The sequence below is a fragment of the Maylandia zebra genome, linkage group LG7 (genome assembly GCF_041146795.1).
Source record: "Maylandia zebra isolate NMK-2024a linkage group LG7, Mzebra_GT3a, whole genome shotgun sequence".
Taxonomy (NCBI): domain Eukaryota; kingdom Metazoa; phylum Chordata; class Actinopteri; order Cichliformes; family Cichlidae; genus Maylandia; species Maylandia zebra.
Window position 1 is genome coordinate 66,586,857 of NC_135173.1, and position 17,767 is coordinate 66,604,623.

The 17,767-nt window shown below is 42.4% G+C and overlaps 1 protein-coding gene across 3 annotated transcripts; it reads right to left on the bottom strand.

Moving 5' to 3' along the window:
- Positions 1–1,372: 1,372 nt before the first annotated feature.
- On the bottom strand, positions 1,373–15,989 carry meak7 (MTOR associated protein, eak-7 homolog). Of its 3 annotated transcripts, none has more exons than XM_004573891.3 (9): positions 15,913–15,989; positions 13,395–13,547; positions 12,856–13,119; positions 12,634–12,778; positions 12,322–12,533; positions 6,738–6,924; positions 4,452–4,570; positions 3,428–3,607; positions 1,373–1,553 (listed from the first exon to the last, which is right to left on the bottom strand). In XM_004573891.3, the coding sequence occupies exons 2-9, from the start codon at positions 13,539–13,541 to the stop codon at positions 1,428–1,430; spliced, it is 1,380 nt and encodes a 459-aa protein (XP_004573948.2). In that variant the 5' UTR covers positions 13,542–13,547; positions 15,913–15,989; the 3' UTR covers positions 1,373–1,427. The 3 variants fall into 3 exon arrangements, with proteins under 3 accessions (XP_004573948.2, XP_023010791.2, XP_076743060.1); XM_023155023.3 differs by lacking the exon at positions 15,913–15,989 and adding an exon at positions 13,660–14,641; XM_076886945.1 differs by lacking the exons at positions 1,373–1,553; positions 3,428–3,607; positions 4,452–4,570; positions 6,738–6,924 and adding exons at positions 9,568–9,968; positions 11,286–11,369.
- Between the last annotated feature and the right edge of the window lie 1,778 nt (positions 15,990–17,767).

Consider the following 17,767-nt stretch of genomic DNA (forward strand, 5'->3'; position numbering starts at 1 on the left):
TCTCGTGGCCCCTCGAAGATGGCTCCAATGGTGAGTCTGAACTTTGAAGCCTCAAAGCCTTTGTCTGCTGCCAACTGTGGGTGGAAAGATAAGCTATCAGCTAATTCTTGGATAGCAAGCTGCACCCATAAACCTACTTGTGGTGTGGTCGCAATAACTGACTATCCCGACAGTCCTGGGACTAAAATTTATAGATGTCTGCCAAGTGGCAACCTCTGAAGAAGCATCTTAGTCACATGGTAGAGTGCACCGTACTTTATTATTCCTTGCGAGCTTATTGGGAACCATGACTGTGCTTTATTTATTAGGGGCTCAAACTAGTGACTGAGACAATAAATACACATCGGAAGTGTTTAGTAAGGACACAGATCCAGGGAGCTGGAGGATGTTTTCCCTCTACAGTCTGCAGACGTCATTCTGAGACTTTACCCTGCCCGGCCATCAGACAGAATGCAAGGTTAACACACTTCAGCTACATCTATCTTTTAAATACAGTCGAAGAATCAACCATGGAAGCATTTAAAGTAGCGAGCAGCACCCATCTTCACACACTGCTTCACCTTTCACACCAGAGCAGAGCAGCTGCTGCTGTAAACTGCTGCAAAAACAGCCTTTTAAATGAATAACAGCCAGTTAGTGCAACAAGTAAAGTGCTGCAGCTTCTCTGGATCAGCTCACTCTGCTGTTCATATGAGGAAGAAGGAAAATAACACCAAAAAAATCAAAAGTAAAGCATAAAAAAAGGCTTGAAATATTTCACTTTATAAGTAATATAATACAGATTAAATAGAGATTTATTGATCCTCTTGCTGATCAACCACAGACCTGCTCATCTGTCTAAAACACTGAAGCATAAAATCACACGCGACTTAAAAGATGAAATTCACAGTATCACATCTGCACAGACGCTACAGGCCTGCTGTGATGCAGCATTCCACAGTCTTTGTTTAAGCTGTTAATTACTCAGCTTATCTGCCCAGAATCCAAGTCAGGATTTGGACTTTGTGCTAACTGGTAAGGAATAGTAAATCCAGGAATGTGTCCAGTTTGTAAGACAGGTAATCAAAGTTTCTGTTTCTTGTCTTCATGAACTTTACTGGAAGGAAAAAGGAAGGAAAAAGAAGCTGTGATCGCCAGTGTTGTAAATTCCCTGAATTATTCCTCCAAGCTACGTCTCTTCAGTCTGATTCTTCACTCTGTGTTTTTTAATAGTGATGAAATGAATTCACTCCAGTGCAGCTCAAATGTGAACACATCCATCGTGCTCTCACTGATGTACAGCAGGCCTGAAACCTGCACACTGGTGACAAACCACACTGTGCAGACCACCTTTAAGCTTAATCCACATGAATTAGTAACTGGGTAGACTGGGGGGGGGGGGGGGGGGGGCATGAATGGAAGCGATATATAGCTGGGTGTGTTTACAGTCACTCCTGGTCATCCTCTGGTTCTCTGAGGCCCTGACTGTGCATGGTCTTCCCTGTGATCTCCATCAGGGCCTGGGCCTCTGGATCCACATCCAGGATGCTCTTCTTAGCTCCGCCCTCCTCACCCTGTAAAGCAAAATAATAGGTACAGAAAATAAAAACACAGTTTTTAAAGGAAACAGCAGGTTCATGCAGAAGAACTGCAGCTCTCGTGGTGCAGTGCATGCTCTGTGCATGCACTGATCAGCATTAGAGTGCAACAAAATCTCCTCAGTGTGAGTTTGCCATTAGACAAATTCTGCTGTGTGAAATGTTGTACTTTCATATATTATTAATGCAATATACAACTGCACAAAAAGTTAGTGCTCTGTGCATATTAATTACCTTGAAAAATAATTTAGGAAAGTAACATAAAGTGAGATTTGTGGAGTACTAGCACACTGGGCGATAAACTGGTCTGTCTGCTAAACCTGCAGAGTTACTGATCCCTAAAGGTTATTTAGGGGGATGTTTTGATGGGAGGTCTTTGCATACATTTACATGTAAGGCTGAGCTGTGTTGTGACACAGAGACTGTTGGTTACAGTGGTGGGCGTGGCAGAAATAAGAATAAGAGAGACCTAAAAGAGGCCCGTGTTTATGACAAAGCCACCTGACTAACAGCTGTTTGGGTATCACCTTGTTGCTGCACAATATTATTTTATTTCTGTCAAACTGTGCTATCTTTGGTATTACTTGTAGATTCAACAGAAGTAATGGGAACAAATGATGTGTTTTATGACAGGCTGCTAGTGGCAAAGTGTCTAAAAATGTAATTTAAGCATTTAATTTGAAAGAAATCTAAAGAATAACTGTGAAAATGATCAAGTACAGGGAGTGGACAGAAAAAGCCGCCAATGTTCAAAGAAAACATTTGAAAGAGCTTCAAAAAGCCTGGAGAACGATTGCTCGGGAGTCCTTTGAATTTAAAAGGAATTGCTCCTTGGAAATAAAATATGAAGAAATGAGGGGTGGCTCAAGACTTTTGCACAATATTGTATGCAGGGATACTAAAGAGGAGATTCTGTCTGTTAGTCAGGAACTTTGAAGGAATAATGCATGTTTCCTCTTTGTCCTCTCTGGAGCATCCGAGTGTGTGTGTCTCTGTCGACTTTCTGAAAGTCGACAGAGCCCCTTATAATCCCGTGTGCCTTATGTATGAACTCTGGTTGTGTTTACTGACCTGGAAACGATTTTATGTGCACGGCGCTCGAAAATCTGTCAGATGTTTCAGTACGACTTTGCTAAGCTACGAAGCCGCACCGCTTGATGGATTGTCGGAGCATTACGGCTATCGTAGGCGGAGCGATACGTACTGTGCTTCAACATAATGTTACCGTATTGTGTGTGTTTAACCTCTTTTTAAGTTTTGTGGATATTATACATGGTTATGCTGAGGATGTGTCGGCCAGTTTCCACTGGAAAGGCCTTTTGGTTAAACTGTCAGCGAGGAATTTGCATTTGCACTGTTAAACTTTTATATAACTTTAATGGACATAAAAAACTGCTGCTTGTTTAAGTGAAAATACATTGATTTTTTTTTTTTGCACTAATAAAGTTGAGGAGTTGTAAAGTATTTTGTCTCGTGTCAATTATATCGTCAGTTATGTCGTTATCGCAAATTTTCAAATGTATATCATGATAAATATTTTTGTTCATGTCGCCCTGCTCGACTATCCCAGCAATTTTCTTTTGATTAGACATAAAAGCTGCAAACACTAAAAATGGGCTCTAAAGAGAAACTTTAGTTAAGGCCCAAATCACACAAAATGCAAACATGTATTTCTTTGGTTTTAAACTCAACGTTTGACGGAGATGTTGTTTGGCTGTTTGTGTTCAGACAGCCACACATTGTTGGCTCCAGGTACACCGACTAACACCCAGTGTAAACCTTCTGACTCTAGGTCAGCACGGGTCTTTATTTTGCCGAGTTTATAGAAGAATTTGAACAAGTACACTGACCTCCTCGGGCTCTGGGGGTTTTCCCACAGCCCACACTTCCATGGAGTCCAGGGTGAAGTCTTCGTCTCCAGAGAGCTGAGGGCTGCCATACGTGGTGCACTTGGGTCGTGCCCGGCTATGACCGCGGCCAAAGTCACTATCCAGCCACAGGCCGAAATAGCCGTGCTGACCGCCCATCCCCTGATGAACACCAGACAACACATCTTTATGTCAGTTAACACAAGCAGGTCACACAAAACAAATCATTTTCGGGGGCCACTCAGGGGCAAATAAATAAATATCGTCTCTTTAGCCGCTGTGTTCAGGAAACCAACCGAGTACTTTTCTATGCTGAAATCTAACCAGCAGGTGAAAGTATGAAATGTTCAAATGATTTCTAAATGATCAGAAGATGTGCTTAGTTTGTCAGGTCAGGCTGAACATAGCTGCTGTATGAGGTACAGAGCCACATGCTCCTGAGTATTACAGCCTGCTTACTGCACCGCTGAGATGATGATGAGATATTCCTGCACTTCTGTGGGACTTTCTGTTGAAACTCTTCTGATTCTGGACAAAATCGAAACTTTTACTCTTTTTAATTCTGCTGTCCAATTATTCGAGTCATAATTGGCAGATTTCTGTTTACTATCATCTGTAGACCCTCAAATGTCAAAGACAGCGCAGCTCTACATTACACCTGAAGCACAGATACTACACCATCATTGCACTGTGACAACAACAGGTGACACTGATATCACTGAGTGTAGCTGTTGGATCAGTGAGCCAACACTGCTACCATCAGGTCAGAGATAACCAACATGCTCAGCACACACCTCAGGAGAATTCTTAGATAAAAGGGTAAAAAACAAAGCTTTTTAAGATTCACTTTCACACAGTCTGCTATGTTCCCTAAATCACATACAGCTTCTCTAAAGATATTAAGGCTCTGGTAAAAGTAAGAGGTCATGTGTGAGGATATCTGTGATGAGCACAGGCCCTGAGGAACATTAATAAGTTCTCTCCAGCTGAACGAGTGTGGTCTCACCAGTCCGTTGGGCATGGTCTGCTGGTTCTGATTGAGGTACATGAAGTGTTGGTTGTATCCTGTTGCTGTATAAACTCTCAGTTTGGGGCTCACAGTGAACAGGAAGCATCTGGAGTCACCTGCGCGCGCGCACGCACACACACACACACACACACACACACACACACACACACACACACACACACACACACACACACACACACACAAATATACAAATTATGAAGATGTGAGAGGAAAGTCAAGGGACAGCCCACAGTATTCAAAGCAGTGGTGTTACTTCCTCAGTGTTTCATTTCATCCGTGTTTTCAGATGAGTCTCTACCTGCTGCCTGACATATTTGTATCTATTAGAGCCGACACACTTTCTTTCTTGTGGTTAATCTTTTACTGAGCTGTAAATCTCATCCGATTACGTACTGCTGTGGAGCGCCTTAGAGAAAAACCAAATGATGCTTCAGTGATTTGACATTTACAGATGTCTCAAGATATGCACAGAAAAAAAGTTCTGCAAAGGATGAATAGCAAAGAGGTTTGCGTTTAAAACGCAGCCACGGCTCAGAAGCATAAACAGTAACGCAGCGATTTATTAAGAGCTCTTTGCTCCAAACGAGCAGCAGCTTCTGGGTCAGAAAAATGAAGCCAATGCAGAAGAACTGCAGCTCCTCTCGTTAATGCAGACTTCAAAATGAGTCGAGGCCCACAGACTGCCCAAATCCACAACATTTAAAATGCAGACTAAAGAAATAATTTCTGTAATGTTGGTGCCTTCTGGAGCTGTTTTACTGATGACAAGTAATACGGCTCGTTGTTTGATACAGCACCAATGGTTTTACCAGAGAGAAAGTTATGCATCCATTTAATCCACATTGTCATTTTGATGCTAAAATCCACACGCCAGCAGAGATGTGTTTGATATATTTACATATAAAATATTAAAGGAATATAACAAAATATGTATAAATATTTGTAAAAATTATCTTAGGTGCTTTTTTTTAACGTTTTATAATTTTTAGATTTGCTGTGTTTTTTTCAAATATTGTATCAGTCCAGTTAAGATGAGATGAGATAAGCTTCACCACACATGAGAAATTTGTTTTGTTACAGCAGTAAGTGAACAGTGCAAAGTTACATAGCAAAAATAAAAAAACCACTGGAATAGGATGAGATGATATGAATAAGATACTGTACACAATAGAATAGAATAAAATAAAATACTATATACAACTGAGTAAAATACAACGTTGTTAAAAAAGAATTGCACCTAGTGTTATTGCACATACGGCAATAACACTGTTGTGTGTGTTTGGTCAGCTGTGAAGTCTTTGTTGTGGAGTGTGACAGCAGTGGGGAGCAAAGACCTGCAAAATCAGGTGAGTCAGTGCACTGAAACGTAATTCTAATGAATGAAATATACTTGACAGAGAAATCGACATCATGCCTTCTGGCTGGATGGTGTGGAAAGTTGTGGTGTGGGCTAAGAGGGGTTACATCTTATTAAGTCACGATGTAGATCTTCCACAGATATCTAAATCATGCTTAATATGCACTAACTGGTGTATGCTCTGAATGACAATAAAGTATCGATTCTAATATACTCTATTCTATTCTAGACTAGAGAACAGGGGCTTCAGAAAGATGAAGAAATTCAGCTAGAAACAAAGTTTTTATGTGTGGCTTGTTTCATGTGAATCGTGTCTAAACCACAGCATCAAAGAACTTTTAGTTTTCTTTAAAAAAAAGTAACTTCCTGTTCGGCCACTCAAGCCTGTGCAACAGACAGGTATGACTCGAACCCGCGAAGTTAAACACTCACTGATTTTTCTTTTAAATCTGGATGTAGTACTTGGTTTTACGACAGTGCCAGCAGCTCTCAAAAACAGGTCACTGTGATTTGTGCGGTCCCTTCTTGTAGGACCACAATCAGAATGATTTATTTCACTTGGCTAAATGTTAGAATAAAATATTAAAATATTCACTTTGTGGCCTTTTTTTACATTTTAGAGGAAACAGGAAAGCTTGGAGAAAAAAATGACATTAATGAAGTAACATCGTGGCAAACCATATATGCATCTGTCCTTTTATATGATTCTGATTACAGAAACTCCCAAATCACCACACTGTTAAATTCTCCCTGAGCGGCTGCATCAGACAATACCACTTAAAGAAGGATCATTTCGAGCTGTGAATCATGCAAAGCTACCCAAATACAGTGCAAGAATAAAAATGAGCACAACAGGTGGACTTCAGCTCTTTTGCAGTGGGAGCACTAGTCTGTGGCATACTTACCCTGAAACTGAGGTTTGACCTCCCAGGTGTGGGAGGCGAAGCCCCCAAAGACCTGCCCCTTGGTGTCTCTGATAAGCAGCAGGGTGGGCCCCTGCTTCATCAGGCCGGCCACCATCCTGGTAAAGCTCTCCCCGTGCAGCCGAGTGGAAAACACAAGCCTCCAGGGGGCGCTGTAGCCATCTGGCAGCTGGTGAGATTAAAGTGACGTGTGGAAGAATATGTGTGACATCTGATGAATGATTTGCTGTTATAATAAAAATCACACTACAACAGAGGAGGTGGATCGGGAGTCTGAAAGGTGACGGAGAACCTGTTCCCCTCTTGTTACTCAGATCACTGAATGTCTTGTTTCGCCACTTTGCATGACTCAGTGCTTTTAGTTCTTGTTATCCCACTAACACTCCCCCTATTCTTCGCAGCTCTCACCGCACTCTGCATGTGCGCTGCTGGAAAGACGAGTAAATGCTGTGCCAAACCCAGTGACCAACCCCACTCAAAGACAGCAACTACTGCCCGCTCCACTCTGTTTGTAGTAGAGTATATAAATACAAAAGCATGGTTGCTTGGCACATTCATTTAAATTAATGCACTCCCAGCCTCTCCCTAACCTAAAATTAACTCTACCTAGAAGTTAAAACCAAGTCTTAGCCCTCAAACAGGCCCTTCAGAAGGCGTGCGAACATGAGAGTTGATCGAATTTCTTTTACAACATTTCATATCTTTGATTGTCTGAAGCTCAAACAAGTTCTCAGAGACACAGGTTCACACACTTGCTTTTGTCTTTGGTTTCCTGTGACAAACTACTTCAATCGCTCACTCGTGAGCAGGCGAGCAGTTCTTGAGAAAGCTGCAAGCCACAATCTCTCCATTCTGCACGGCCAGAACAACACACATTCAGCGAGTACATCTTTTATTGTAAACATTTGGACAGTGATGCACCTTTTGTGATTTTGCCTCTGCACACAGGCCTCTTTCACCTGCATCGATCTCTGTTTGAACCCCCCATATGGAAAAGACTCAGATGTGGCCTACTTCATATAGTGAATCATATAAGGCTTCTATGATTTACTCATGAAAGCGTTCATATATTGTTTTAGTAAGTATCCAAAACATACAAGTTTCATTTATATAATTTTTCAAGGGATCTTATATCTGTTTTCACTCTTGTATGCTTTTCATACAAGTTTCATACAAGACAGATACAAACTTCATAAGATTTATATATATCTTTTCCATATGGGTCGTAAGTGTTAAAGCTACATGTTTACCTCTGATCAATATCAGTAAAAGCAGTAAAACAATACAAGACATCTGAGCAAATTCTGATAGACTGGTGGTGATAAATGTGTTGCAATAGTTAGTCGATTCATTGATTCTGATTACAGATTCTGGTTAATTACAAGGAACACTATGTAGGCAGCTACTTTCTGTTTTAATGGTTTAAAGAAGGCTTTTCCTTGTTTGAACATGAAAGCACCCTGAGCTTTCATAAATATACCAGAGACTCATATTAGAGTTGCAATATTTAATCAAGTAATTCCTTCTCCGATCAACAGAAAAACAGCTTGTAGAATAGATAGAATAGAATAGAATTCAACTTTATTGTCATTGCACATGCACAGGTACAGGGCAACGAAATGCAGTTTGCATCCATCCAGAAGTGCTTAGTGATATAGATATATTACAATATATATTAGCAATAATATAGATATGTAAGTATATTACAGAAATGGGTCTATTATGGTATGTTATAATGTACACGGTATGAAGTATGTTGTGAATATTCTATAACTATAAGTATGTACAGGCTGTAGTGAGTACAAGCTATGTACAGGCTATGAACAGGATATAAATATGAAAAACTATACAGAATATGAAATAAATAACTTTACAGAATCTGGGATATACAGCTATACAGAAATGGGAACTATGTAAGTTGTAAACAGTTGTAGGGTTAAAAATTATCGTATGTACAGAATGATTATTACAGAGCTATACAGTAGTGCAGTTAAGATAAGTGAGGGTGTAGATAGTTTCTACAGAGGCTATATAAAGTGCTAGTGGTTGTGAGTGGTGGTTCAGTCCATGTTATTATTGTGTGTTTGAGGGTACAGTTGTCCATTGTGTGTGTGTGTGTGTTCAGTCCATGTGTTAACGTGGGTCAGAGGTCAGGAGGCAGAGTTCAGGAGTCTGACAGCTGTGGGGAAGAAGCTGTTCCGGTACCTGGTGGTCTTAGTCCGGAGGCTCCTGTAGTGCCTCCCAGAGGGCAGGAGGGTGAAGAGTCCATGTGATGGGTGACTGGGGTCTTTGATGATTTTCCCAGCCCTTTTCAGACACCGCTTCCTGTAGATGTCTTTTATGGCAGGAAGTGGTGCTCCGGCGATGCGCTGGGCAGTTTTCACGACCCTCTGCAACGCCTTCCGGTCCGAGGCAGAGCAGTTCCCGTACCAGACTGTTATACAGTTGGTCAGGATGCTCTTGATGGTGCAACGATAGAAGTTCACCAGGATGTCTGAGGACAGGTGGTTCTTCCTCAGAGTCCTCAAGAAGAAGAGGCGCTGGTGAGCCTTCTTGACCAGCTTGGAGCAGTTGGTCGTCCAGGTGAGATCCTCGGAGATGTGGACTCCCAGGAACTTGAAGCTGCTCACACGCTCCACAGCCGTCCCCTTAATGTGGATGGGTGGATGTGGGTCAGCATTCCTCCTGTAGTCCACGATGAGCTCCTTGGTCTTCTCGGTGTTAAGCAGCAGGTTGTTTGTGTCGCACCACTCAGCCAGACGATCCACCTCCTCCCTGTAGGCGGCCTCATCGTTGTCACTGATGAGGCCAATCACCGTGGTGTCATCTGCAAACTTAATGATGGTGTTGGAACCATCAGCAGGTCTGCAGTCGTGGGTGAAGAGGGAGTAGAGGAAAGGGCTCATCACACAGCCTTGTGGTACACCGGTGTTCATCGTGATTGTAGATGAGCAGTGGTTATCCAGCCGGACGTGTTGGGGGCGGTTGGTCAGGAAGTCCAGTAACCATTTGCAGATGAGGGAACTGATGCCCAGGTCTGTCAGTTTCCTGATGAGTTGTGAGGGGTGGATTGTATTGAATGCTGAACTGAAGTCTATAAACAGCATTCTGGCGTAGGTGTTGTTGTTGTCCAGGTGTGAGAGGACAGAGTGCAGTGCGATGGAGACTGCATCCTCTGTGCTCCTGTTCTGGCGGTATGCGAATTGTAAAAGACTTAAGAGAATAAAAAGGAAGAAGCCAAATGTCAGAGCTATTTGCTTGTCTTGGTCTCTAAACTTACTACTTGAATGTTTTTCCCGTTTTACTAACATGAAGAACAACATTACAGCAAAATATGGAAGATGCCAGCATGTCTGCAAACACTCGCTCCTGGTCGGTGGCTCGGTCTCAAGCCCTGCGTGACTTGACCTTACAGCGTCTTAGATGCAAACAGGCAAGTTAACGTTACATGATTAGCGGTCATGTGACTGCAAAACCTTAATGAAGTCTATGGCAAAAACAGCGATCCGATTCGATCTCTAAAAGCTGTCATGACACACTAACAATAACATTTTGTAACTTTTTTTATCAGTCTCGTCTAAGAGGAGACTGATAAAGAAATCGACCCAAATGGCAGATGGCCCCGCCCCTCCCTGAGCCTGGTTCTGCTGGAGGTTTCTTCCTGTTAAAAGGGAGTTTTTCCTTCCCACTGTCGCCAAAGTGCTTGCTCATAGGGGCTCATATGATTGTTGGGTTTTCTCTGTATTATTGTAGCGTCTACTTTACAATATAAAGCACCTTGAGGTGACTGTTGTTGTGATTTGGTGCTGTGTAAATAAAATTGAATTGAACTGAATTAAGACGAGAGGATTAACCAGGTAAAGATTGGCCATTAAAGAGTGTTTAGTTTCACAGTTCGCTCGAGCCTTTGCTCTGTTTTTTTGGTTGCAGACCTGTGTTATTCAAGTCAGCAAAGTTTCAAGAGTTAATTATCCAACTGACAAAAGCAACTTGAGAAAAATGAAAGTTTGGAGAAACATCTTTGGATAGTTGGAGCCTTGTGAACGTTAATTTGACTTGGCTACATTTGATATGAGTTTGCTGATTTAGGATGACAAAAATCCTAAAATGAGAGAATAATGTCTTGGTGTTGCTCTTACTTGGCACCAGAGATGGGCAGTAACGCGTTACTATAATCTGATTACTTTTTTCAAGTAATGAGTAAAGTAAGGGATTACGCTGCGTTACTGCGTTACTAAAACCGTGATTTCGTTTGCGAGAGTGTCTCCTCACAATGATGTAAGCGAGCGCGACGTTCGTGACAACAGCTGTGTGCAGATCAACAATGGATCATATATCGAGTGCGGCAGAGCGTGCAGCGTTTAAGGCGTGGAAGTACTGACCTTACTTTGGGTTTGATTCCGTAAAAAGTGACAAAAACATTAGTGTCCGCTGTTCACTGCGTGGGAAGAAAACTTCTTTTTACAGCGAAAAAAAACCCCTAAACGTCCGAGCAAGCACCGAGTAGCTACGACGTAATGGGAAACTCACAGAGAAACTCGCGGATCCTCCCACTGACATATGACGGCTGCGGCACACCTGCACCAGGGCAAACCTCCGCCTGCCCCACTCCTGCTAAACAGGTGAAAATAGAGCAACAGGACCGCTGAGTCTTTGATTTTATTTATTTTCTGCTGTGAGTGTAAACACAAAAAATATTTTATTTTATGTGCTGGAATGTGCAGAAAATAGGTTTAAATGTTAAACTAATTTCTTCCAGTCAGAGAATGTTGCATATGATTAAATGTTTGCTTGATGCATAAAGTTAAGAGATTAAAACTAATAAAACAAGTTTTATAAAGTGACTTTTCCATCTGATTACATTTTGTATGATGGATTATGCAGAAAAAGTAGAATTGGGCTGAAAGATCTATCGCTTTATCACCTCTTCAGGTTGTAAATCGTGTTTTTAAAAAGTAACTAAGTAACTAATTTCTTTCTAAAACAAGTAATCAGTAAAGTAACAGGATTACTTTTGGGGGAAGTAATCAGTAATTAGTTACTGATTACTTTTTTCAAGTAACTTGGCCAACACTGCTTGGCACCCACCTGTACAGACCACATCAGGTGCAGCCAGTAAAAAGACCTACTTACTGAACATACATACATAGACTGCAAGTGTAGCTACAGCATTACACTTCGTTGTACATGTACTGTGTACATACATGTGCAATAAAAGGCTATTCTATTCTATTCTATTCAAATAAAGGAAAGATTTGTCGTCTTCACACCGAGAAACAGCTTATTAATGTCACACAGGTATGAGACATCTGAAGCAGCACCAGATAACTGATGTCAAGGTGTAGGTCTCATGTTGGAACTAGAATCGGCTGGATCGCTGCGTTTCTAAAAACTAGAGCACCTGAATACAGTTTATATGTTTGCTGTTCGCACTGCAGTAACACAACTAAGTTCTCATTAAGCAGGCAAAAACAGAAGTGTAACACCAAAATGTTTCAGGGTGTCTGAAAGTTTTTTGGTTTTTTTGACTCCATAAAAAAGCAAAAATATGCTGGTATATACTGACCTGTGGAGCCAGAAACATGAGGGTGGGGATGTCCAGTAGACACTTCAGTTCATTCCAAGGCGTCTCCCTGCAGGGGGGCAGCAGCGTCGGGGCTGGCCGGTTGCTCAAAGACACACTCAGTCCCTCAGCTACCAGCAGCTCCAGGTACTGTGATACCTGCTGTACCCTGAAGATCCAGTCTTCCAGACAGGAAACATCACAATCCCCCTCATCTAATGAGAAAAGGGGAAGTAGTAGATTTAAAGTAGATTAAGTCAGAGAAGTAGAAGTCAGAGTTTCTAAAATATTCAAGAACTTCCAAATCAGCTCTACCTGATGGTTTGAGCTCAGAGCACATCTGCTCTGCCAGGAGTTTTACACCCAGGGAGATGTCACCCATCCTCTCTGGCTTCCAGCCCTGCAGGCGTCCTCTGTGGACCAAAATCTGAACTACAGCAGAGACCAGGTCCTGGAGGAACTTTAGTGAAAGAGCAGGAGTGCTGTAAGAAGCACAGACAACAAATGCTGCAGAAACCAACACTACACTCTACTCACCTCCAGCACCTGCTCACATGTGACAACCGCTGCCGCCCCTGCCGCATGCTGGGACATGGCCATGACGAGGGGGGCACGTTCTTCTGCAGTTCCCCGCAGAGTGTCTGCAAGGAAGACGATCAACTGCTCTCGGCTGACTCCAGAGGGGCCGGCGTATCCGGCCTTCCCCGTGGCTGCTGGAGCTGCCAGTCCAGGGTCGATGCTGGACATGCACCGGTAGACCCTCCTCACCATCGAGCCTGGTGCCACGCTGCCCACTGATGGCTGGGAGAAAAAAAATGTTTAAAGAAACCCGGTGACAGAAAGCACCTCTACACCAAGTAGTCAAAGCATCATAGTCACAAAAACAAATCCTGCCTGATAGGAAAAGTTTAAAGATGTACAAATGGAAAACTGGACTTCTTAAAACATGTGAAACCTGATGTAATGAAGTCGTGATGTTACATAGAAACTATTATTCAGGCTTTTACCTGTTCCATCTGCTGACACACTTTTAAGTCTTATTTTGAAAACATTTAGTACTGCTTCCACAGTCACACCTGCAGCATCTCCAGCGTTATGGTCTTCCCTGCGGCGCCCCCAGCACCACCCTGGAGCTTGTCAAAAACCCCCTCAACCACGGGTCGCTCCTCGGGACGGAAACGGGCCAGCCGCTTCTGCACCACCACACTCTCAGCGTTACCCATGATGTTCTGCAGTCACACACAAAGTACAGCAGAATGGAAATCATCATTGTGTGTACGTACTGCCAGGCAATCGAATCCAATTCAAAGAAAAGCAAAGCAATATTACATTTGAACCAACCTAAAGATAAATCGATATCAATGAAAAGAGGAGCAACGGCTATTTTTTTAACCACTGGGCGAGAGGCGGGGTACACCCTGACAGGTCGCCAGGCAGTCACAGGGCTAAAAGTCGAAGAAGCGAAACCAGGTGATGAGTTTATGGGCTCGCTTAAAGAAGCTAAAATGAAAAGAATTCAATGATAAATTTTTTAAACCTCCTGTGAGCTGAGCAAATTAATCAAGTTTAGAAATTAAGAAGAATACATACTGTACCAAAGACAAAAATGTAGCTAAGCCTAAATAGTGAAGCAAATGTGCACCTGCAAAGGCGGCAGGGGCGACTCCCATGGTTGCAAAAAGACTTCTGGTTGCATAGAAGTCTAAGGGAAAATCATACTCTGCTCCCTTATGAAGCCACCTGATTAAACACTTTCTGAAGAATTTATGGGCTCAGTCTTCAGAGGCATCATAAAAGGGGGCAGACTACCAAGTTAGGTGGGAGGGGACTGGGCAAGTTCCTAGTTCTTTCTAAGGTATGGACATCCAAGGTATGGACATTGAGGCTGTGGACAGCTACAGGTACCTTGGTGTTCATCTGAACAATAGACTGGACTGGACTCATAACTCAGACGCCCTCTACAGGAAAGGGCAGAGCAGGCTGTACCTGCTGCGGAGACTCAGGTCGTTTGGAGTGGAGGGCCCACTCCTGAAGACCTTCTATGACTCTGTGGTGGCTTCTGCTATCTTTTATGGTGTGGTCTGCTGGGGCGGCAGCATCTCTGCTGGGGACAGGAAGAGACTGAACAGGGTGATCCGAAGGGCCAGCTCTGTTCTAGGATGCCCTCTGGACCCAGTGGAGGTGGTGAGTGACAGGAGAACGGCGGCTAAGCTGTCATCCCTGATGGACAACATCTCCCACCCCATGCAGCAGACTGTGACAGCACTGAGCAGCTCCTTCAGTGGGAGACTGCGGCACCCACGGTGTGGGACGGAGAGATTTCGCAGGTCTTTCCTCCCCACTGCTGTCAGACTCCATAATAAAGACTTTAACTGATCAAGCACACACATCCATACATATGCAATAATACTAAGTGCAATAATCCTTTCTGTCATCGTTGTATTTTTACTCAGTTGTATATAGTATTTGTATTTGTATTCTATTTTTATCTTATTGTATATTTATTTTATTTTATTCTACTGTATATAGTATTTTATTTTATTCTATTCTGTACAGTTGTGTACTGTATTTATTCTTATTGTATTCTAATTTTTGCCTCATAACTTTTGCACTGTCCACTTCCTGCTGTGACAAAACAAATTTCCCACGTGTGGGACTAATAAAGGTTATCTTATCTTAACCAGGATGACCTCTGAACGGTGAACATCGACACATGTGACAGGCATGTCTGGACCCGGTTTGCAGGGCTTTGGGACACAATGAGCAGCAGCATTTAGATGCTTTATGATGAACTTAATTGTCTGATTAATAAAACATTAGGTTCAGCTGCTTCACTACAGCAGCGTCTCCTGAGATCTCTCCTGGTTAGGCAGATGTGAAAGCGCCACTGTGGGCTCACTAACTGGCTCAGTGAATACGTTGCACTCCCAGTGCTGATTAAGCTTTATCATTTAGTGGTGACTCCATAGTGGCCTGTATATTATGCCCCTCCGATTAATATGAATGGAAAGGACACAACAGCAGAAACGCTAGTTTTTATAATGTAGTCCAGCACACATGGACGGATGGCCCTACATGTGTTTTCTTTCTGTCTTAATCAGCTGCTGATGCCTGAAAACACGTTTAAAATCTTTGTCTTTCTGAAGGCGTTTCTAGATTCCCGAAAAACTCATCCAACCATCCGAGAATAAAAAACAGCAGCTTCACCGAGTAACCTGCGACAGTTTTAACTTCTTTCTGTGGACGCGGCCATCTTTGTTTGGACTCAGGAATCGCAGGTGCACCCGGGAAGGAGGACAAAATTACTCTTTATCATTGCATTGACAGGAAAGTTTTTCCACCCGATGATTAGAGGCGTCCTTGGCTATTCTAAAGATACACACAGAGGTGATTTAGCGTTTAAAACGAAGCTAGCCAGGCTACTTTTCATCAGCGGTTAGCTGACACCTGGATGAATGCTGGGGTTAAAGTAACAGAGCCCAGCACTGCTTCATGATTATCCTTCGCCGAAAACGTCGTGTTTGATTAGCGAAGACAGATTTTATGCACCGCGGTCTCCGACAATAACAGTAAATGTGTCCGTGAGGCGCAAACCTTTGAATGAAAAAGCTGCTAAAAGCTTTCCATCCTGTGACAGCAACACTTCCGGGTCTTGCAGGAGCAACAGCCAATGAAAGAACGAAATGTCCACGCGCTCCAGGGAGGGGGCGGAAACAATGCGCGTGAGCAGCCTGGGCGCGTTCAAAGCGTCTCAGGTACAATACTGAAATACCGGAATACCAGTTGTATTCATACAATATTTCTGAACATGATTATCAGATAGATAATACTATATACTCAAAAATAAATGGTATACTATAAATACTATTCGAGCAATTTGTACGACGTACATCATTTTTTAATATTTACATAAAGTGACATGGTATAATAATATTGAAACATTTATTTTTAGCAGGCATTTGTCATATGTGCATATGAAGTGATAAAGTGTAAAATTTGTATGAAAAACCATGTGTGGAGTTTTAAAAAAATATCCAATGAAGGCCATATTTATCCTTGAAAAAACGTCATAATTTCATAGGCAGGAGATTACTGTGAATGTGACTTTATCAAATGAAAGGAAAGACTTTGTAATACCACATAAATCGGCTTGCATCATATCTCATTTCTTTCAGCACACTCAGATCCTGGGGCCCGTCACATCAGAGGGCTCCTGGTTTTTAGAATATACATGAAGTAACACAGCTCGATGACAAGACACAAAACAACTATTAAAATTGATAATCAATCCCATAAAGACAAAAAAGAACCACAGGAAGAAGAAAAACAACTACAAAGAGACTCTAAACTCTCAAAATACCCACAAAGAAAATGATACAAAGGTCTCAAGGATATATTTAAAAAAAAAAAGAAAACTCATTCTGCAGTTTCTGTAGTTTCCCTCTTCCTGAAAAACTGAAACAAATAGTAATTTATTGTCCAGTTTTCGTACTTTTGTCTCAAACCTGAATGTGTGACTCATACACAGTACAGCCCTCATAAAGAGCTTGTATTGTTTTCATGCTCCCGTCCCCTCTTTCGCCAGTAGAGGGGCCACGAGAGTAACTAAAGACAGACGGGAAGGTCCTCTGCAGAAACAGCAGGCAGTTGGAAAAATGCCTTTTAAGGGCATAAGATTTGCTGTGTGAGTGCTCGGAGTTGGATGTGTCGCATTGTAATGAGGGCTTTTGAATATGAAGGTGACGCATTGCCATCTGCTTGCGTCACATAAACAGGATATGGTGGCAAAGCAGAGAGTGCAGTATAAGAAGAACCTGAGAGTTAGAAGACCAACCCCGGAGTGCATCCACTGCAATAAAGCCACAGATAACTGGGTCATAAACCTGAATGACTCAGTGAAGTTTTGGTAGCACGAATACTAAATGGAGTTATCATCACTCTTCTGAAGCTCAGCAAAATGAATTAAAGTGCTTCTTAGGCACATTTTCTGGTGGACCTCCACCTGCCTCCATCTGAATTTGAACCTCACTGCCTCTAGGCTTTTGCTTAGTCCTAGAACCACACCTTCCAGATTTTTAGTCTTTCTGCAAGTTTGCTCTCATGTCTGCTTGATTCTGCATTGCTCTACTTCATAGTAAAGACCTACCCACACACATTCACAGTGTGAACTTCTGTTGACTGTAGTGGAACTTAACGGCACCTGCCATAAAGTGTTTAAAGTTGCAAAAACACATTTGGGAAAACTCAGCAGCGAGTCTTTCTCCAGAAACTGTGTCTGGGTTTCTCAAGAACAGGAAAAAAAATCCAAAACCCTTGGTGTGAGCAGTTTCAAGTAGGAAGTATTTGCTTTCTAGTCTCTACATCGACCAATCAAAGGAAGCATGTAACAAGCTCACATTACAGCTCAGCCGAGGGAGACGCCTACTTGTGCAATGTCTATGAGGGCGAT